The 23,510-nt window shown below is 39.7% G+C and overlaps 1 protein-coding gene across 1 annotated transcript in view; it reads left to right on the top strand.

Annotated features, from left to right (window-relative positions):
- TMEM135 (transmembrane protein 135) overlaps nucleotides 1-23,510 on the top strand; it is a gene marked incomplete at its 3' end in the record, with an annotated part of 196,066 nt that overhangs the window by 42,880 nt on the left and 129,676 nt on the right. Inside the window, exon 4 of the mRNA XM_082001436.1 lies at nucleotides 4,793-4,826. Within this exon, the coding sequence (XP_081857562.1) occupies nucleotides 4,793-4,826 (34 nt within the window). The remainder of the gene's footprint in view (nucleotides 1-4,792; nucleotides 4,827-23,510) is intronic.

Genomic DNA, 23,510 nt, shown 5'->3' with positions numbered 1-23,510 from the left:
TTATCAAGTGACCCGGAAGAAGAACGATTTTAAATGGGGCCCTGAGCAACGAGAAGCCTTTGAACAAATCAGACAGGAGATAGTTCATGCCGTAGCCCTCGGGCCAGTCTGGGCAGGACAAGATGTTAAAAATGTGCTCTACACGGCAGCCAGGGAGAATGGCCCTACCTGGAGTCTCTGGCAGAAGGCACCAGGAGAGACTCGAGGTCGACCTCTAGGGTTTTGGAGTCGAGGATATAGGGGATCTGAGTCCCGCTATACTCCAACTGAAAGGGAGATATTGGCAGCATATGAAGGAGTTCAAACTGCCTCAGAAGTGGTTGGCACAGCTCCTCCTGGCACCCCGACTGCCGGTGCTGGGCTGGATGTTCAAAGGGAGGGTCCCCTCTACGCATCATGCGACTGATGCTACATGGAGTAAGTGGGTCGTGCTTATCACACAGCGGGCTCGAATAGGAAACCCCAGTCACCCAGGAATCTTGGAAGTGATCATGGACTGGCCAGAAGGCAAAGATTTTGGAATATCACCAGAAGAGGAGGTGGCGCGTGCTGAAGAGGCTCCACCATATAATGAACTGCCAGAGAACGAAAGGCAATATGCCCTGTTTACTGATGGGTCCTGTCGTATTGTAGGCAAACATCGAAGGTGGAAAGCTGCTGTATGGAGCCCTGTATGACGAGTCGCAAGCTGCTGAAGCCAGTTCTGGTTCCAGCACCGCTGCTCTCATCAGAGCAGCCTCTGGAAGAAAATGGCATGAGAAGATGATGGAGGAGGAAGAGGCAGCGAGGATTTGTGTGCATCTGCTTGGGCTTTCCTGTTGCGACCTTGCCGGGCCACCGATGTAACTACCTGCTGATGTTGGTGCTCCTGAGATTAACATTCCACAGCTGGCTCATGGACTTTGGCAGTGAAATGTTAGCCATTGATTAGGATCTTTAAACCTTCCCAAAGCAGGTGGTTAGACGTGGCTGACTATTTCTGTTGTTTAATTATTTCCTGCTCTTGTAATACCATTTTCCAATTATATTCTTCTTTACCAGCTGCGGTTTTAATACAGTCCTTGGGTTGTACCAGCGACCCTTTTGCTTGGCCCACCTCCGTGTTTGTGTGCTGTTTTCCATCAACTGTCATTGCTGCAAAATAGTGCAACATTTTCTAAACTTCCATCCACTTTTTAACAGTTGAATTCAGCGTTGGGTTAGGCTTGCTGGATTTGCACAAGGCCAGGAAGAGTCTTTTTTTTTCCCTGGAAACGTAGGGCTATTTCTTTTTAAAATGGTCAGAGAATTAATTTGGAGGAAGAAAACTTTCTGCTTGGAGTTAGCCAAGGCCTTGTACAGCAGCGGAGAGAGACTGCTTTGCTGCAGGCATTTTCAGATGATGTCATCTAGCAACTTGCTGTATTTTCAGCTCCGGAAGTTACTTCCTTGAGCGCATTTGTTGCCTGCGTGTTTTCCCTCCTCCCAACCACATAGTTCTCACAACGGGCTCGCTGCAGTTGCACGGTTGCACTGCAGCTTCTCATTTCTTTCCTTCCCCTTCTCTAGCCCCTTTTCCTTTCTTTGTCTTTGCAGTTGGCGAATTGCATTTAGCCAAAAGGGACTACAATAGAAGCTAAAACTTTGTTACAGCAGATTCTTAGGTTTTTAGTACTAAAAAAAAAAAAAAAAAAAAGGCAATGGGAAGCTAAAAGACCCTGCCTGCTTGTCATCCCTGCCTGTGTGACATAGAGACTGAAGGAGAGAATCCAGCAAGTAAATTATGTGCAGATACGATAGCCATGCTGCTTTGTGCACACTATATATAATACAATTGTGAACGTACCCACTATGCTCTTAAAGCTGTGTCTGTCACTCTGTAGCTGGTGGGAGCTTCTCGCAGGTCTGTGTGTTACTGCAGGACATCTTTGAAGTTCTGATGTTTTCCAGAATACTCAAAATGCATTGAATTATCAGATTAGCTCTCACAGGTAAATTTAATTCTGGGTTTCCAAGCAGCTGAGTGTTTGTATATTTATCCTAAACTTTTAATACTGTTACGGGGGTAAAAAAAAAAAAAAAATCAAAGAAACATGAAATATCCAGTATTTTTTCCCCATGAGAATAAATTAAAATAAAATTTGCATCCCACAGAAATGTATTGGCTGCCAGTTTGGTAATCAGGAGGGTCAGGACACCAATATTATTTTATCATCTGAGCTAGTCAGCTGAAAGACTAGGTGATTGCAGACCAGCTTGAGAGTTGAATTCATCTATTACATGAGATTAATTCCCCCCCGCCTCGTGGTCAGAAACATCATACAGTATTTTGATGCTTTATTACAAGTTGTAGAGGTCTCTTGGCTTTATGCTTACAGACCTTATTCTCTGTCTGTTTTCTTTTTGTTTCTTGTGTGCGTCATCCTTACCAAATCTTTAGTTTCAGGCTTTTTTTTTTTTCCTTAGGTTTCCATGCTAGAGTCTTGTTTCTTATACCTGGCATGGAATGGTGCTGGGTGGAGAAGGTATACAAAGAGCAGATCTGTAACTCTACTTTAAAAAAAAAAAAACCACAAACACAAACAAGCCAAAAGTTTTGAACTTAAGCCAAATTTGAATCTTCCTTGTGAGCAGAGAACAACCTGTGCAACTCAGGATGGTGCATCATTGCTTCCCACAAATTCAAAGTAGTGTGGAAGCACTAAAGCTTTTAAGTGGAATATATCCCCATGCCTTAGATATCTGCTGTGAAAAACCTTCATCTGGATGTGTAGCTTGGCAAAGCTAAAAATGTCTAAACGTAGGAGTCAGAAAATACCAAATAAACTTTTTTCGGATGGTTGAATCCTGGCAACTGTGCAATAGGAATTTCTCTGTTTCCTGCTACCTGTGGTTTTGTTTTGCTTGCTTCTTCAACTGAAGTGATAGCAGGATATGTTCTCTTAACATACTGTTCCCTTAAGCAGTCAATGAATGCACGAAAACTTAAATCGTCATGAGAAAATGGAACATACAAGCCTGGGTTGGACCTTCTATTATTCATGTAGTAACAATATAAAAAAAAACCCACAAAACCCAAAACTCCTTGAATGATGGGCAGACAAATATGAGTTCAGGTTATAAACTGAGTTCCATATTGGGAGATTTTAATGGATAAACATGTGGTGCGTTCTGTGCTATTTTCAAGTTTTGTGTGTAACAGCAGCAGGAAAAATAAGAAAAATCCCAAATAGTACAAGGCTGACAGTAACATCAAGAGGTTAAGAGCACCATTCCAATCAGAAATACTGAAACTGACTTTTCCAGCCTTTGGCCATAGTCTCTAAGCTAATTTTTGCAGAAGAGGAGGAATGAATGAGAGCAAAGCAAATCTGCCGTGGGAAGCTTTTCCACTTTCTCAAGGCCGATGGTGACTTGTGAATGATGTACAGAAAACAACTGTTTTTTCTTACCTGGGCACTACAGTCCCATCTACTACAGTCTGCTACTGGAGCAGCTCACATCTGCACAGTCGAGAGTTCAGTTTTGGTCTTGTGCTGCAGTAGTATCAGCAAAAGTGTGAGAGCTCAAGTTTATACTTTTCCTTTTTAAATAGCAGTGTGAGCTATGGGCTGAGACACAGGGACAGATCCAAAAATAGAAGAACAAAAAAAAAGAAAAAATAGATAAAGGTTAAAAGAGAAAATAGTGACAGCTGTGCCAGGGCACTGTTGGCATTGTGACTCTCAACTAGAAGAGGTAGGACATGCTGCCTTGAGCCGTGATTTCTGCATCATAAGTCTCAGTAGAAAGCACTTTTCATGATAATGTAAGCAGAAGGGCTAAGGTGCCTTGAGTTACATAGCACCGATCACAAAATGGAAGCATTTTTCTGTAAATTCACAATTTAACTTAGGCTTTGGCCACAGTTTGCATACTTTTGTTACTAGCTGGTGTGTAGGCTTTTATTTTGTGCGAAGTGCTGTGTAGTTCAAGGTGCCTTGCACCTTCATGAAGGCTTCAGGACTTATGTGCAGTAGCAAGTTGCTGTACAGAACTTGGTTCAAGTAATTCCTCACCGCTTTGGATACTGTGCTATCAATATGGCTATAAATTTGGTTTCAGACTTATTTTTCTATAGATGCTCATGATTCATCCTCCATCAGTGTTGTGGTTTAACCCAGCAGGTGCCTAAAGCAACCACACACCCGTTCGCTCACCCCCTGCCCTCCACCCAAGCGGGATGGAGTGAGAATCAGAAAAAAAGGTAGAACTTGTGGGTTGAGATAAAGACAGTTTAATAGGACAGAAGGAAAAAAAAAAATGATGATAATAATAACATAAAAGAATATACAAAACAAGTGATGCACGGCACAGTTACTCACCACCCGTTGGCCAATGCCCAGTCAGTTCCTGAGCAGCGGCCCTCCCGGCCAACTCCCCCAGTTTATATACTGAGCATGATGTCGTATGGTATGGAATATCCCCTTGTCCAGCCTGGGTCAGCTGTCCCGGCTGCGTCCCCTCCCAGCTCCCCGTGCACCCCCAGCCTGCTCGCTGTCAGGCCAGAGCATGGGAAGCTGGACAGGCCTTGACTGCTCAGCAACAACTGAAAACACCAGTATGTTATCAACTTTATTTTCATCCCAAACCACAGCATTATACCAGCTATCAGGAAGAAAAGTAACTCTATCCCAGCTGAAACCAGGACAATTAATAACCTGTTTTTTTAAACTCTCTTCTTTAATAAAATATTCTTAATGCTTAAAGTGTTGTTCTTCAGTGTGCAAAAAGTGTTTAGTTCATTCACTAATTCTATCATTTCTGTTTCTAGGAGAGGTCTCCTCACAATTTACATGGCAAATCAAGTAAGTAGTCCTTTATTTCAAGAATAAAAATATGTAAGATCCATTGGAAATGTATCTTGTTTAAAATTGATGCTGAGATTCATTGCCTTTTTAATGCTTCCAGGATTTTTCTTTTGAAGAATTGTGTGTTATTTGGTAAATAAAATTATTTTAAGAGCAAATTGTGACTATAGGTCTTTTGGAAGTGGCTGTAAAGCTGAGGCTGAAATGTATTTCATTGTGTTGTGCTTAAAATTTCTTGTATCATAGCCCCAGGAATATGGGCAGTTCTATATATCCTGTCTAGAGTAGAATGGCATCTGGTACTCTTAATGCTCATTATTTTGTAGATGAGTAATCCAACACCATATACTTTAGTTTTGTAATGATTGTTTCTCAAACTGATATCAAATATTGCACATGTAAACATTTTTACCATGTTTTTATAGATGTAATTTTTTGTGTCATATTCCTTATAATCTCATTCAAATAGTGAATTTATCTAAATGACGCTTTGTGCATGAACTTTTTCTAGATATGTCATACCTCTGTTACATGATCATACTTCTTTAGAACTGATTTTACTATGCCAAAAGAATTATCTGAGGTTTTATAAAGTTTGAATTGTGTAGAGAGTCATGGAAACTACAAAAAAAGGAAACAACTGGAGGGTTGTGTTCCAGACTACAGTAACAGTTTGCTGGGGCCTCTGTAGAGTCGTGCAAGCATAGAACACTCTGATGATGAAGAGGAGATTCATGAGTAAGAGTCATGAGACAAAGGCAATGTAGTGCAGTACAGACTAGGGAGATGAACTTGATAACTTCTTTTCCATCCTTGTAAAGTCATTGATGGTGACTCTTGTAATTCTGAAGATTTTGGGAGAGGAAGAAGATGACATCATGTTTGCTAGCAAGTAAATATCCTGGAAACTCCCTATATGCATATGCCAAACCCATTACAGACTTCTCTCTCAAATTCTGAGGTTTAACAATTTCTTTTGGGCAGAAATTGTTTCTTGGGTATTCTTTATTAATATACTGCCTGTCATTACTGACACTCATTAGTGGAGCTAACAGACTTCAGAAGAAATTAATTCTTGCCATTAATTTTATTATTGTCAAGTACTGTTTTAACTTTTATAGCTGCTTGACTTGGATGGCTTATACAATATCCTTTGGGATTCCTTTTCTTTGCAAAGTTTTTTTTCCCAATTTGAGATGATGACAAATCCCTTTCTTGAAGTTTAATTAATTAGATGTTAAGACTCTCAATAACACATGGAACCAAAGTTGGATTCCTACCAGGATATGTTAACCTTGATAGGTTTGAAGTTTTCCTTGAATTCAGAAGAGTGACTGTGTAGAAACTCCTTGTTCAGGAAACATAGGTTATAAGAAAGGTGATAATGAGTTGGGCATATCATCATTAATTCAGGATGGACTTTCAAGAGAAGGGTGAAATAGTTGTGCTTAAATAGCAGCACCTCTGAGTATCCCAATTCTGAGAAAGCTGTCATCGCATTCATGGCTCTGAAGCTGGGATGTCACACAGTTCACATGATGTTGGACGGTGTTGTACGGGACAAGTCAACTGATGCACTTACATTTTTTGGATGCCATTCGATGCAATGGATATTCTGTTCAGCATAATGGTTTATTTTAGCCATAAATCTTCGGTGAACTCAGGGCTACCAGAGTTTGTTTCGTAATCTGCCCTTGATCATGACATACTTACTTTGTTAGCAAGCTGTGTAATCACTGTAAATGTTTCCCTATTTGTGTTGCTTGCCTTTGGTTTAGAACTTTATATGCTTTGATAAGATTCACTTAGAAGTTTACTAACCCTTTAAAACATTTATTTCTGTCATCTTTAGATAGCAGCAGCTGGTAAATTTTAATCATTAGTGATGGTGGCTAGATTGTGAAATTAAACCGCATTTCTTGCATTCTGTAAAACTACTGTCAGGTCCTATTAAGATAGTAATTGAACTAAATGTATTCCTTTGTTTTGTTTCATGTTTTGCTAAACTGTGTTTTGCAGCCTGAGCAATAATAATTAAGGCTTTTTGTGTGATTCTTCATGTGTGCCTTTGCCCAATTAGACAGACAGGAGGTAACTGTAATTAGGTTTATTGGTTATTATAAGCAATTATCATGACTGCTGCTGCAGTTAAATTTTATAGTCATATTAGGGCTTTTAAATCAGAAAATTTTACTTCTGTTGTCATGCATTGCCAACAATTTGTCCTCAGAGATGAATTTACTTAGTGAAAAGGGGAAAGGTGTGTTAAAGTCTTTATGTGTGGCTGCTGTTTCTCACTTCAGGGTGTGAAACGCAGTAGAACATGAGAGGCAGTGGGTCTAAGGACTCTTGTTCTAAAGGTGACATTTTTATTGATTTGTAATCTGGAGCTACTAGAAACATATGAATAAGTGTTCCGGCTAATTTTAAGTAAGTCAGTGATTACAGATTTTCGTGAACCTGAACTCCCCAGTTGCATTTCCTTGGTGCTTACACAATAGAATGACAGATTAAAAGTAAACTGTTTATATGCTCTGTGGAAAAATTGAATAAAAATACTTTCTTAGACAAGCTTTCTGCTAAATTGAAGCTATACAACAATGCACTTCAGGGCTTGGATTTTCTTTATTTTTAAGATAAGAACTAGAAATAAGTGTAGGAATGAAGGATCTGTGGTTTTAATTTTGAGATGTGGAGTCTAAAATCAACTTCTGAGGTTCTCACTGGAAGCCAGTCAATGTTTTTAGAAGTAAATGAATATGCCTGAGTTATAACATTGTCGAACACGTGGAGTTTGGAAATTTGTAACTAGTTACAGTCTGAGACCTGATGTTTCTGTAATACCCTGGAGCAGAGTAGTAGTAGTCAGTGCTGTGGACCACACCGAAGCACGGAGCCTTTCAAGTTCTATTTTGGATTGCACCTGGTAAAGTCAAGAAATTTCTAGGATTGTAAGAGATGCATTGGTAGTGAACATATAAGATGATCTTTCATGGATAATTTGAGATCAAAAGGAACACCAAGATTCCAACAAAAGGTGGAAGGTGAAATGTAATCTCTTTTAGTTATTTTTATCTGGAAAAGTAGATGATATTAATGACTGCCTATGAGTAAGATGTATAGATCTTATGTTTCAAACAAGTTATCACATACTTCATTGTGAACAGCTCAACAGTTGAGTTGTTGCTTTTAAGTTGAAGAAACTGTCTCTTTGGATTAGGAGGTTTTTTTGTGTTGCAAACAAAACAAACAAAGGCTGTCTTTGATATGCAGGATAGGAAAAGACTAGTCTGGACTAGGACCAATTTGATATAAAACTTTTGAGAAACAAAAATTTAGGAAAATTGGTATGAAGATATATGAAAATCCTGTGTTTTATTTATCGCTGTGCTGATGTTAGGCCATGAGTACATCTGCCACTTATGAAGTATTGTACATAGGTCCTCATATACAGAAGAAGGGATGCTGTTTTAGAGTATGAAATATACAGCTGTGGTTGTCGTCAGTGGTGTGAAAGCAAAGTGTGAGAGGAAAGGTATATAGAATCATAGCATAGTTTGGGTTGGAAGGGACACTTCAGAGGTCATCTAGTCCAACCCCCCTGCAAGGACCAGGGACATCTTCAACTAGATCAGGTTGCTCAGAGCCCCGTCCAACCTGACCTTGGATGATTCCAGGGATGGGGCATCTACCGCATCTCTGGGCAACCCGTGCCAGTGGTTCACCACGCTCATTGGGAAAAATGTCTTCCTTCTGTCTAGTCAAAATCTGCCCTCTTTTAGTTTAAAACCATTATCCCTTGCCCTGTTGCAACAGACCCTGCTAAAAGGTCTGTCCTCATCTTTCTTATCAGCCTCCTTTAAGTCCTGACAGGCTGCAAGAAGGTCTCCCTGGAACCCTCTCTTCTCCAGGCTGAACAACCCCAACTCTCTCAGCCTGGCCTCACAGCAGAGGGGTTCCATCCCTTGGATCATTTCTGTGGTCTCCTCTGGCCCTGCTCCAACAGGTCCATGTCTCTCCTGTGCTGAGGGCTCCAGAGCTGGATGCAGCACTGCAGGGGGGGTCTCCCCAGAGCGGAGCAGAGAGGCAGAATCCCCTCCCTCAACCTGCTGGCCATCCTGCTTTGGATGCACTCAAATGCCACTCAGCTCAGTGTCATCTGCAAACTTGCTGAGGGTGTACTCGATCTCATTGTCTAGGTCAGTGATGACAATATTAAAAGAGTACTCGTCCCCATACAGACCCCTGAGGGAGACCCCTCATCACCGATCTCCATCTGGACATTGAGCCATTGACCACTACCCTCTGGTTGTGACCATCCAACCGATTACTCATCCACCCATCAAACTTATCTCTCTCCAATGTAGAGAGAAGGATGTTGTGGGGGACCGTGTCAAAGGCCTTACAGAAGTCCAGCCAGATGACATCGGTAGCTCTTCCCTTGTCCACTGATGTGATCACTCCATCCTGGAAGGCCACTAGTTGGTCAGGCAGGACTTGCCCTTGGTGAAGCCGTGCTGGCTGTCTCGAATCACCTCCCTGTCCTCCATGTGCCTTAGCAGAGCTTCTTGGAGGATCTGCTCCATGATCTTCCCAGGCACAGAGGTCAGGCTGATGGGTCGGTAGGTCCCATGGTCCTCCTTGCTACCTTCTTTAAAAAGGGGTGCAATGTTTCCCTTTTTCCAGTCTCCAGGGACTTCCCCTGACTGCTATGGCTTTTCAAATATCATGGAGCATGGCATGGCAATGACAATGTCGGGGTGGTTGAAGTCCCACAGGTGGACAAGAGGATGTGAGTGCAATGCCTCTTGCAGCTGGAGTGAGAAGGCTTCGTCAATACATTCCCCTTGGTTGGGCAGCCTGTAGTACACACCAACCACAAGGTTCCCTCTGTTGCCTCAGTCCCTGCTGCTTACCCATAAACTTTTGAGCTGCTTGTGGCTATTCCTCAGAGACAGCTCTTCGCACTCTTATCCATTTCTTGACGTAGAGGGCAACGCCTCTGCCCTTCCTTCATCACTTGTCCTTTCTGAACAGCCTGTAGCCATCAATAGCCACACTCCAGTCATGGGATTCATCCCAGTTTCAGTAATGGCAAGGCAACCAGGTTGCAGCTTTCTAGCAGCACGGTGGCTTCCAGCCCCTCCTGTTTGTAGCTTATGCTGTGTGCATTGGTGTAGAGGCACAGCTGGGCTGTCGGCCATGTCACCCTCTTAGAGGGACCCCCTTCAGTTCCTCTGAGGTCTTTCTCTGGTGCAGCAGGCTGAGGGCCCTCGCTGGCACCCTGTCCCTCTAACCTTGGTGTGTCATCCCACAGCTTCTTGTGAGTGAGTCTGATATTATCCCATCTTCCCAGATGCAGCGCAGTGCAGTGATCATACATTAAAGACGCTGATAATGAAGAGAAATGCTGAGAGGACAGTCAAGATTGTAAGAATGCTGTAAGGGAAGACCTCCAAAATTTTGTACATCTGAGCTTGTGAAGTTTTTGGGAAAATATCTGTGAGCTGCTGTGACCATGTTCACTTTAACAGCCTGCTAATGAAGCTGAGAGACTGCTTACCTCAGTGCTGTTCCTTTCAGACATACCATCTCCTTCCCTCCCCTTTCTTGTGTCTGCTATTTTAGAAATACTTTTTTCATTTACATTTCAAGTCCAGTTAAGAAACAGTTAAAGCTACTAAAAAATACTGTTCATATTTAACAAATACTGAACCGAACAAGTTGATCAAAGGCATTCCAGTGGGTGATGCTCTGCTTCTGTATACGATAGTGCACAAGTAATACAGCTGAGCGCAAAGTTTCTTGCAGTTTTAAAGTAGTCCAAGCAGTTTCACAGTTGAATTGTTTTTCAGTTGCATAAATAGACTAAATCTGGGTTCATTTTGGCTGCGTCTTTGTTTATTCCAACCAGTCAGTGTGAAGACCGCATGTAAATTGTACTTTTAAAACTTGAAATATTTCGTCTAGGGGCATGCAAAAATGCTGAAGCACAGACTTAAAAGAAATCCCTCAGGATCTAACAGAGAAATTAATATCCAGTGTTCTTGTCAGCTTTAGCACTAGATATTTTATTTTTTCTTACAGGATGGAAGCCATAGTGATTAAAAACTTCACTAAATCTTCATGCTTTTTAATATTTTTAAATAATTAAAACCATTAGCCTAATACATGATATATAGAACATGTAGGCAGCAAAGTAGATACCAAACTTGACAGAGATACGGCACAATATAAAACATCATTCAAATGTTTGAAGCCAAGGGCCCTCCGATATCACTTTCCATATAGACTAAATTTTTTATTACTGTTTCATGCCTTGTGGGGGTGATATGTGGAGTGGTGAAGGAAAGAGGAGTGAGACTTGCAATGGCAAGAGAAGCAGCAACAACAGAAACCCATTTTTACGTTGTGTTTTTGCTATTCTATAGCTTTAAGTTGTTGCTAAAGGCAAGCTGGTAATATTGTAGAGGAAGGTACTTGTGCACAAGAAGTGCTCTGACACTGAACATTCCTGAGTGATTTTTCTCACCAGCTTATCAAGTGCTTTCTGTACAAAATTGTCAATGTGTCTGAGCTGTTACGAATGTTTGAGGAAATACCTTGTGCCATTTGCAATTAAATGTAGGAGGATACTATGGATAAGAGAGGTTGAAGTTGTGGTTTTTTGTTTTTTTTTTAAGGTGCTGGTGCTCTTTGACAATGAAATCATGCTTCTGTCCTTTGCATAACTTGCAACTCTGAGAAATTATCACCTCGTGCTCTTATATGCTATAAAACATTGTGTACCATTTCAGAAATATCCTTTAAAATAAAAGAAGTTCTTGATTGTCACTGCTTCATATACAATTCTGTGAAATAACAGTTATTTAACATGTCCTATTTGTTTTGGCACACCATTATTTTGATTACATGCTTTATTTATTGTAACACTACAAAATGTTTTCTGTTTAAACTTACTAAACTGATGTTTTATAAAAAAGGCACTGACCTGCTCCTTTTCTCCATTGTGAACAATTCAGCTTTGGGCTAGTGTTTTCCCTGAGGCTACAGTTTAATATATGCTTTCTCCTTAACGCATCTCAAGTCTGAAGCTCAGTTGAGAATCCTGAATCCCCAATTCTAATAGTGGCATTTTGGCCCACATGATAACCTGGGATTTTGTGAAGAGTTGTTTGCTTCTGCTTGTATTGGGTCGTGTGATACTCCTTGATAATTCCTGCCTTATGTTTTGGAATAGTATTTTTCTGCTATTTTGTCATCTGAAGGAGAGCCTCTTCCATACCTTCTGCTTCTTTACTGCCTGGTTATTAGCAGAAAAATGAGGTAATAATCAAAGAACTCGCATCTTTTCTGTTTCATAGAATCATAGAATAATTTGGGTTGGAAGGGACCTTTGCAGGCCATCTAGTCCAACCCCCTTGCAGTGATCAGGGACATCTTCAACTAGAGCAGGTCAGTCAGAGCCCCGTCCAACCTGACTTGGAACGTTTCCAGTGATGGGGCATCTGCCACCTCTCTGGGCAACCTGGGCCATTGTTTCACCACCCTCATTGTCAAAAATTTCTTCCTTAGATCTAGTCTAAATCTACCCTCTTTTAGTTTAAAACCACTACCCCTTGTTCTGTTGCTACAGGCCCTGCTAAAAAGTCTGTCCCCATCTTTCCTATAGGCCCCCTTTAGGTCTTGGCAGGCTGCAGTAGGGTCTCCCCAGAGCCTTCTCTTCTCCAGGCTGAACAACCCCAACTCTCCCAGCCTGGCCTCACAGCAGAGCTGTTCCAGCCCTCGGAGCATTTTTGTGGCCTCCTCTGGCCCCGCTCCAACAGGTCCATGTCTCTCCTGTGCTGAGGGCTCCAGAGCTGGACGCAGGACTCCAGGTGGGGTCTCCCCAGAGCGGAGCAGAGGGGCAGAATCCCCTCCCTCGCCCTGCTGGCCACGCAGCTTTGGATGTAGCCCAGGAGATGGTTGGCCTTCTGGGCTGCAAGGGAGAGAAGATAGATTTCATTGAAGGTATACTGGGATAGAGCTCATCTGACTCTGCCTCATGGTTTAAAGCCAGGCAGAGTCAGCCCCTTGTTCTCAGAATGGCACTTGAGGTATGGCTGGTGTCACAGCATGGACAGTCAGGCATCACAAATGAACTTTTTGACAATGCCAGAGGACTTTAATATAATCTAGTTTACCAAACTTGTGAGAAAGAACCAAGATTGGTAGACTTCCATCCTTTAGATTTTAAAGAGCAAATCTCAAAAAAGAAAGCTAATGATGTGTCAGTTTAGTCTTGAAGACAATGTGCTTGAGTGAGATGTGTGTGGGGGGGGTTATCTAACTTCGATAAACAATCTTTAATACCCTATCATTAATTGGTAATGAAGTATAGCATTCTCAGGCTCTAATAGCACTTAAATTATTTTGCCAAAAAAAGCCTCAAAAGTTGAAGTTGTCTTTCAGAAACACCTCAAAGGAAGGAAAAAAGTCATAATGAAACAAGAAGGCTTACAGATTCAAAGATGTGCAGAACTAGAATATACTCGTTACTCATTCTGGTCTATATTTTTGTTTGGTTACTTTCTCCTTTGGTTTGCACTCTGACAGGTAGAATCAATAATTGAGAACTAGCTTTTATTAATTTTAAGCTCTTCTAAATGCTTCTTATTGGCTGTAATACCAAGTTATGTATATGCATGTGTTTGCAGAAATAATAAAAAAACCTCCAGGTTAGAAATAATTGAAACTAACTAAACCCACTTTTGAGTAAGAATGTGGAAAAGAAAGCTCATTTTCTCTTAGAAGACTTGTAACTGTTCTGAACCTTGTCAGACTTCTGCTTTTGTCTCATTCCCTCAGCATGCCCAGGGTACAGATCAGTTCAGGAAGAGGTGTTCATACCGTGTGCCACTTGTATACTGGAGTGGTAAAGTAAAGAAAGTGTAAAAGTAGTAGTAGCAAAAAGCCAAAATGGTTTCTATCAAGATGTTAGTGAAGTTAACATAGACTACTTGAAAAGGAGCAAATTTTTCTGAGTAGTTCGGAGGAGTATGGAAGCCATTCAAAAGAAATGGGTGCTTTTTAATGCCTGACAGAAATGTTCAGATCTATTCCAAAAGCACCTAAGCAGAAGGAAAAATTCTACCCTTTCACAGAATCATTGAGTTTATTGTGGTGACTGTGCAGGGAAGTGTATTGTATGATCAACATTTCCAAACTCCTTGCTTAGAAATTAAATGCAGATGTTTTCAAATAATCAAAGACTTGGGCATGTTTTATTCTGGTTGATAAGTGCTCAAGACACTTTCCAAAAATTTTGTTTTTGAATTCAGAATTAGATGCCGTAAGTGGGTAAGCTATATACTTTACACATATCATGTTCTGTGGGATAGGCAGTTTGGCAGCTGAAACAGGCAATATTGAAATAAATTGCTACTTTTAAATATAAACATGACATAAAACTCATATGAGGAGGGAAATAAGCTGAAGTCTTACTTTCTTTTGAATAGAGCATAATGTAGACTAATTTGATTAACAATACTTTACATAATGAAACTACGGATAATTCATAGCACTCTATGATGATTTTAAAAGCTTGAAACTTAAGGTCATTGTCACTACTCCCACCCTAAATCTTTAAAAGCCAGGTTTTAAAATTAGGAGTCATGTGAACTTAAATCAGACTGCTGATGTCTTCACTTTTAAGTAATACAGGAATAAGGTTAGATCCTGGCAGCTGGCGCTTTTGTGGATTGACATCGCTAATTGGCTTTGGCATCTTAGCCTCAGGAAACCTCATCCATCACTGCAGAGCAGGGTGTTTGGCAAGATTCAGAGAAAACATTTAATACTTTGTCTCCTGCTTTCTATGCAAAGCTGCTTTGCATTTTTGAGCTTTCCATTGTATCTCGTTAGAAGCTCCATGTAGTACTTATTTTTACGGGTCCTTAAACATGATCTTTTACAGTGTATAACTACTTGTTTGGCTTTCTAGAATTAGCAAAAATGTCAATATTGCAAATCAATTTTGAAGTTTACCTCTTGGATAAGGCATATAGCTTATGCAGAATTTCATATCAGGAGTGTACTAAGTGCTAAAGAAAACTCGTTGATTTTTATAGTTAAATCTTTGCTAGTTAGCAGTTGAAAGTAATGCTTCAGGTTCTGAAGAGCTCTCAGACACCCATTGCTAGTGCATATAGATTGTGAGATTGTGAGAATTGCTGTGGGCAGTGATTTGATGGATGAAAAAAGATGGGTCAAGAGTGAGTTCAAGACTTGCCAGCAGGTGAAATGCCAGTAATGTTTCAAGAAAGTTGAGGGTTTTCCTGGTGGAAGGAAAGGGCTTCTGGAGGAGGCTTGTGAGAGCAAGAGTCTCCTGCTCTTCCTACTTCACAGCAATCTCAGCAGGCCTCTTCCCTTCTTTCAGATCTTTACAGTGTCAGACAGTCACATTTCCCTTCTCAAACCTCTAAGGAACACAGGTACTCTCCTCCTCTCTCGGCGGCAGTCCCTGTTACCTGGCAGTTTCTGCTGCCTTCTCGAGCTTCTGAGTTTGTGAGATTTGGGAAGAAGGGGAGATGGATCTGCTCTGGGAGAAGGAGGGGGGAATGCAGTCCCAGTGCTGAGGAAGTTGAGGTGGGACCTTAGACAAAAGAAATCCTTTCTCTTTTTGTGAGCGCGAAGGAAATGGGCAAAGGCGTTTGTGCGTCGTCAAAGATATAGAGGTCAGTGGATCAGCAGCAGAACTGCTGACTGAGTGCATTGGCTAAAATCTGTAAATACCCACTTAATTATGTCTCTCTACTGCCTTATAACAAAACTGGGACATTTTAATGTATAGAATTTTTGAATCTTTATTTTTTGAGGTTTTAGCAGTCCTACTTAAAATCTTCCAGTTACTGTGTTGATGATACTAGTTGTCAAGCTGTTTCTTTACTGTTTCTGGGATCGGTAAAGTATTATGAAAACTAGTTTTGGAGCACTGATTTCATTTTATAAAAGAGGAAGGCTTCGATTTTGTGTTCAAAATATGCAGAATGAAATAATTTCTAAGAGGAATACAATTTACAAAATGTAAGCTCGTCCTGCTGGTTTGTGATTAGATTTAAAAAAAAAATCTCACATTAGTCTCACCATGGAACTGGCTGATGGAATGAGCATGCATTGTTTCTGATTAATCATATATTACACTTAATTATTATTTTCTGTGCTCCAAATCTTTCAGTTAAAATTAAATCCTTTATGCTTTTAATTACCTATATCTACTCCTAGTATATTACTGCTGGTTCTAGTCTGATATTGTTTCTGACATCATTTATAGGGTAATGATAATTAAACAGAGCAGCAGTTTCGGCCCAGAAATCATTTTGCTCCTTCTAAAACTCTAAGCTGTCAAAATAAAATTCAATCATGTACTTGCAATGCTTAACTACTAGTTCCACAGAAAGTTTTAGAGCAAAAAAAAGCTTTGTGTAAAAATTAGAAACAGCTTTTTCTGTACAAAAGTGAGTTGTTTTGGGAAATGTTACAATTAGCTTCTCCTTTTTCACAATTTCTGTGATGCAAAGCAAAAACTATACCTTTGCACATACAGTCTGAAATAGTAATCGTTTTTATATTTTCATTTCTACATTTTGAAAAAGTGTTTTCTGTGTTAAAAAGTGTGTCTCATCGCTACGTATAAAAATGATTTCAAAAGTCTTATTTTAAATAAGTAAATATTTTTATGTACATTTATAATCGGATATAATGGACGTGCTGATGTATAGCTATAACCTTGCGTAAACTGGCAAATGTTAACATGTGGCTGTTTAAGTTCTTTAGGTGATGCCGTTACAGGATACACGGATTTTTAAACAGTGCTGAGACTAAGTTTTTTAATTGTGTAAACAGTCACTGGTTTGGCATTCAGGGGGAGTTGGTTCATTTGGAATCTTGTCTCTGTGATATGCTCCTTATGCCTCTAATAAGGTTAGAAAAGCGGAGGAGGACAACTTCTAGCACAGCTTGTAAATGTCAGTCTGGATGGAAGACAGGTCAGCTTGAAAACAATATTGGTGTTGGAAAAGTGAAAGGAAAAAAAAAATCCTTTCTTGAAGCTGAGGTCTTAAGAGAAAAAAATTGTTTTAGAAAATGTGGAATTATGATTGTGCTGGTTAAAGCAGCAGGAAGCAATTCTGAAGTATCAAACTACATCTAGTAAATGTGGGGAAAGTTGAAGAAAGAATAAAATTTATTTTAGCTACATCTAAAGCTGACTGGTTTTCCTAAGACAGTTTTTTATGTTGGTTTCAGCTGTGTCCACATGTGAGACTTCGCAATTAATGTCCTGTCATTAAGACTATTCTGTCTTTAGATGACAAGCTGGCTTCAATAGCATTTTTACAGGAAAATCTGGAGACGAATATGGGAGTAGGATCTGTTCTCAATCTCCTCCTCTATTTTTATTACCCTTTCCACACTATAGAGCAACGATCAGCAAATCAGACCATTAGTCACTATGGAAATTGCAGTAGTGCATCAGTTATTGTATCTGCTTACAATATTCTGTTAAATAGGGTTCTCTCAGAGGAGCTGCATTGTTTGACGTTGGTCTCATACGGTTGCTTCCATTCAAATCTTTAACGTTTGTGTAACGTGAGTGCTGTGATTCTTTCAGGAGTTTATGGTGCAGTGATCTCTAAGTCTGGAAATGGAAATTCCATGTTCAGTATTTCTAGGGAGAAGAATGATCTGAAGTGGGAATCGGGAAAAAGGGGCTGAATGTCGTCTATTTAGAAACATGCGTTGCTTGGCTTTAATACCTGGTTTGTGTTGACAGAACATGTTTTGTTAATGAACTGGTGCATATGTAATGTTTCTGAATTTTGTTAAGGTTATCCACCATATCTTGGGTTACAAAAATATGAGCATTGGTTTCAATAAGATGTGTTAGATTGACTTTCCATTAATTTTAAATAACTTCATTAAAAATGTCCTGAATTTGTAACCCTCCTCCAAAATTAAACTTAATAAATTGTTGCCTTTGAATATTTTAAAATGTTAACGATTATACTATTTTTCAGTTGCAAATCTCTTAATCTTGACAATTTGTCCTTTCATTATATAAAACAATTTGTCAGTAACCTTCGGTAAAGCAACTGGTGGCTTCAGTCTTTCATTCAAGTTTGCTGGTACAATTCCTGAAGCAAAATTCTGTTTGCAGCATTGGATTTACATAATTTTATGTGTTGGTGGGCACATCAGTTTGTTGATTAAAAGGTCTTTAAATATCAGCCATATTGCAAAAATTTTCAAAGGATGCTTGTACAGTTGGATTGGAAATAAACATACACAGAGTGTGTAAACGCATGCCCCAGTAGCTGCTGCAAATAAGTTGTATGTGCTTCAAATATTTGAAAATATAAATATTTTAAATTTTTGTATAGGAAACATTTTATTTTAAGAACAAACCCCCTTCCCTGCTTCCTGACACACACATACATGCATGCACACACATATTTTCTTTGTCTCTATTTTTCTGCCTTTAGGGATGTTTTTACTAAAGAAGGAGCTTTACAAATTATGGCCATTCTCCCATATAAAAATATACAGTGGTGACAACCACTTTGGTGACAACATTTCTTTTAACACACTGAAATTCTCTGCTGTCCAAGAAATGACTTCTTGAATAACCCTTTTGGTTTATATTTAAACCTTGACGTTCACCATGTCTCTTAGTCTTTGCCTAATTAAGGCTGCTGGGAACTGAACCAGGCTCCTGAGCACGTTAAGCCGTGCAAAGTGGCCCCCTGAGTCCTGAGCCGTGACTCTGGCATACAATATCAACCGGTCTGCATTGAAATGGATACACTGAACTTGAATATGGGCATTGTTTGCTAATGCTTGCAAATCATAGTAAGTTAGTGGCCTTAGGCAAAGCAAGAGGTAATGGGAATTCAGTGATGTAAATAACTTGCTGGAGAACTTTGCCATGGTCATAAATAACAAAGCTCCTGGACACCTTCCCCCCCTCCCCAAAAGAAAATCTGTATAGGATTTTTACTAAATTGCATGACTACCTGTTTGTACTCCATTTATGAATCTGAATATAGCAGAGGTTGAAGAAATTTCTATTTTGATAAATTTTGGAGTAAGGCCTCTCACTGATTTTTTAAGAAAGTCTTACTAATGGGCAAAAATCTGTAATTTTTTTCTCTGAATTCTCACCAGTTTGTAATATAGGTTTTACGTTATGCATGTGGAGACTCAGAGAACATGTGTCAAACTAGAAGGATTATTTTTGGAACTTTACTGAATAGAGTTTCTACAATCTATACTTTGAGCAGCGACTTAGACTCATTTGTGTTAACCAGTATGCTCTCATGCGGAAGGGGGCTTGGAAGGAAGACTCAGACACAGGTCTGGGGAGTGGAAAAGCTTCAACCTCTGTGGGGAAAGTCTTCCATAATAGCTGTGAACTGGAACCAGAAGGGTGTTATGAGCAGTATTAGGAAGCTGTAGCTATAGGAATTTTGCCACTGGGTTAAGAAAGGCCAGCATAGCAGTCTGTCGGTGAGCATCATGACCTTTAGTAAGAGCAGATGATGAATTACTTGAAATCTTCTGAAATCATTAGATCAAAGAAACTGTTAGGCACTAAAATGAAGAAAATGAGTCAGTGTTTTGCAATACCCTAAGAAACAACTAGTTTATGTACATTTTTGCGTTTTTAACATGATTTTTTTAGTTCACAGGTGCACATCTTGTGTGCAAAATCATCAACAGGCTGTACATGTGGGTCCCACATTATGGGCATATCTAAACTAAGCCATAGGATCATGTATCTTTTTTGGGGCTGTACTGTAGGCATGGTTCTTCTCACTCCCTTCAGCTTGTCAAGTCTGCTTCGCTGGCTTCAACGTACTGCACTGAATATTTGCAAATGTAATAATTGTACCTTGATCTGTAGTTACTGTTGTTTTGTACTCAGCTGCATGCTATTTATTTTCCAGCAGTGTTCAAAACATTGCTTTAAATGTTGACTTGTAATTTTAAATGCAGGGAATTCATTGATCTGTTGCTTCACTTAAATTCATTAGTTGATTAGAAAAATAAGTGAATTTTTTTAAAAGGAAGGCTCCCTGATTAGAGATCTTTTTTTGTTAGTGAAAACAAGTTTGCAGAGTATATTTGTGTTAGACTTCAATGGGTTGACATCATGATGAACAAGTTTGTTAATATTGCTTGCTTTTTAAGGAAGATGGTTGGGAACAAATGGAGAGAGTGTTTCCAGGTAGCTTGAGCAGGTGATTTGGAGAAAAATACTTCACAGATTTGGTAATAGTGCTAATGCTGGGTTTTGAGGACAAAAAACCCCATAGGGAGCTCTTGGAATATTTTTAAATCACTTAATAGATATTAAGTTGATAAAATGTATAATGAAAGTAAATTTATATCATTAAAACACAACAACTCTGACAGCCTCTATGCCATTTTTTTGTCTCCTGAAATATTTTTAGACTGTCTGTTGAGATTATTTTGATGAATGTTTGGGTAAGCACTTATGGTGATCCTTGAGGTCCACTTTCAAGTCCTAAATAGCAGCTTTATTGGGTAAAACCACCCGTGATCAGAAAGATGTAACTTGGTGCGAATGTAGCCTGAGATTGTGGACACTGCTGGAGGTGGTAGGACTACAAGTAGTGAAGGTGCACCACTGTTCTGTACAAACTGCCACTGAGCAAAGCTGGCAGTTGCCCCCCTTTTGTCGTTGGCTTGGTAAGCAATGGAGTAGGTGATAGAGAAGCAAAAATGAGCAGAAAGGGAAGCTTATGAGTGTGCTGATATGTTATCTGATGGCTGAGGATGAAAATGAAAGTGAGAATAAGGAAAAAGGGTGAAGTATATTGTACTTCGTGTGCTCATCTCAAAAACATGTGGGGTTTTTTTTCCCCAAAACTTGAGTTTTTTATATAAAAAACAGCATTTAGGAATTTTAAATATGCATAGATTTTCCTTTTATATAGTAATCTGAAAAGCTTAAAGACTTGTAAGATGTGTCTTTGGAAGAAAACTGGAAAAATAGATTGGTCAGAAGAAGGGAATAATTGTTCACAAAAAGAATACCAGGATTGGTTCATTGAAGAATTGATAAAATATTCCTACTCTGCAAGGAATAAAAAGCAGATACAGAGAAATTGTATACACATCTTTATGCTGAACTTAGAAGCACAGAATCTTTTTTTTTTCCTTTCTTCATTTTGCTAGTTTTCCTGGCACCACGTTCACTAACTCCATTTTTAATTCTTTAAATTCAGCCACAGAATTTCAGGTTAGCACTGCAAAAATGAGGATGATACAGTTATGGCCAAATACTAGGTAGTGGGGAAGAGCACCGATTGCCATTGTCATAAATCCTCTGGAAAAGAGGAAACTGAGAAGACAAAGTTTTGCTATTTATAATTTGTCTAGGATCGTGAAAATGAGACCTGGTTCTGCAGACTTGTAGAAGACTCTCATGATACTGTGCTGTTGAAGTGGCAGTAATGCAATACACGTGGGGAGAAAAATCCTTTTTTATATACACAGTGTTGGAATATGAATTGTTACTGAGAGGGGCAGGAAGGTGGAATTATGAGGAAAATGTCAGTTCAACACTTTGTAGCTATTAAACACCCCCAACTCCTTGTGCCCCCCCCCCCCCCCCCGACTGTCATTTAATATTAAGGATGATTGGGAAAGGAATAGAGGATAAAACAGAAAAATCATTATCATGCCACTATATAAGTCATGGGTGTGCTGACAGGTTTACTACTGTCTGCAGTTCTGGTCCTCTTTAAAGTGTAATAGAAGTAGAGAAAGTACCTTTTGGAAAAATAGAGATGCAAAGGTGTTGAAGAACACGTGTAAGTGGAGGAGCTGAACTAAGTAAACTTAGCCTGGGGGAGGATGACTAAGGAGGAATAGGAGACAGGTATGTAAAATCGTGTTTGTGTGGAGAGGGGGACTAGTGATGAACTATTTACTCGTAATGCAAGAACGAAGGGATGCCAAAGCAAATTGTTAGTGGTTCAAACCAAACTGATGCACACACATACAAAGCTACACCGAGGAGCTCATTGATGCAGAATGTTGTGGATGCTGAAAGCTTTCTTGTGGGCCACAAGAGAAATCATGGGAAAAGTAATTCTTTAGGGCAATCAAATGTGAAGATCCCGTAGCTTGTTCGGCAGCTCTGCCCTGTAGTTTGCTGAAGCGTATAGCAGGGAAGGTATTTTTCGGGCATTTGTTGCTGCTGGTTGTTAGAGATAAAGAATTGAGCTGGGTGGGCTGTGGACCTCTTCCTGTGTGGCCATTTTTGGGCTTGATACAGATATTTCTCCTTCCGCTTTTGGAGCGTGAGTTCAAAGGCTTTATAGATCTACATCAGTAGAGGTGAGTCTTGCACCTTGGGCCAGTTCAGCTGGACATTTTGCGGTGTGTGTAAGTTGAGAAATGATTCCAGCAGTTAGCCGGTTGACTTGCCGGACCCCGAGCAGTCCAGTGGAGAGCTTGCTGAAGCTCATCGCTCCGCTTCCCTCTGCATCTCGGTGTGTAGCCTGTTGCCTGTGTATTTCTTTTTCATGATCCTAGCTGTCCGTGCAATGATTAATCAAATATATAAGTAGGATTTTCTCTATGCTTGATTAGTTTTACCTTATGTAATACAGACAGACACCCTGTGGCAAGCAGTAAGAGAAAACGCAGGGAAACCACACAGCATTTGGTACTTTGGAGCGTGTTTGGTGGCATCTCTGGACACACAGTATTCGTTGTTAGCACCCGGTTACGCAGAGATGGTGCATGCCTAGGAGGGATGCAGCTTACCTTACTAAACCCTTTGCTAATGTACTCAGACAGTGGAAAGTACTCTCTTCAGCTGAGGTTATTTTGTTTCCGACAATTATGGAAGTCTCTGTTCCAGTGCATGGAGATGGGGGAGTTTTTTAGCAACAAGATTAGTAAGACCTTCGTATCACTGGTACTGTAGTTTTGTTCTACCCTGTTGTCACACAAAGCAAATCTCTTCCCCTTCCCTCCTGGCTACTTTAAAAACACTTGACTTGGTTAATTATCGTAGAAAATATAGGCGGAAATAATAAATTTTTAAAAAGAAAGAAATAAATACTGTGTGGTTTTAAAGAACTGTAAAAGCCATTAGGAGTTCTGCCTGTAAGTCTGTTTATTCTCGGCTACCTAGTTAGAAACAAATCTTCAGGAGAGATATTTCTGTTTTCAGGCTGGAAGGATGAAAAGGACAATGGCTTTGTGGCTGAATGAAGGAGATGACTTCTTTTTAAAGTGCTTTTGAGTCTCGGCAATTTTCTTAGCTTACTTTTAAGTGGGAAGATAAATATATCATATATAGAATCTTTTGTGTAAATATCTGAAAGTGTAGAACATTATTTAATCATAATAACATGTATTTCCTAAAAAATTATAAGAGGAAATGAAATCAGTTGGGCAATTGCGACTGTTACATCATTTAAAGGGTGAAATGGTATTTTTGCTAGAGACTTTTAATTAAAATAGATTATCCTAACATTTCCCTGTAGTAATAGATATGTCCTCCCATTACATATCTAATTCTTTTGGTAACAGTATTAAAAATTTCCTAATTTAAATTGAGAATGGTCAAAAAGTTGGGCTTTATAAACTTCACTGTATAAG

Source organism: Phaethon aethereus (assembly GCF_964289735.1).
Source record: "Phaethon aethereus genome assembly, chromosome: 1".
Lineage (NCBI taxonomy): Eukaryota > Metazoa > Chordata > Aves > Phaethontiformes > Phaethontidae > Phaethon > Phaethon aethereus.
The sequence above is the reverse complement of the archived record's forward strand: the minus strand, read 5'-3'. Positions and strand labels throughout refer to the sequence as shown.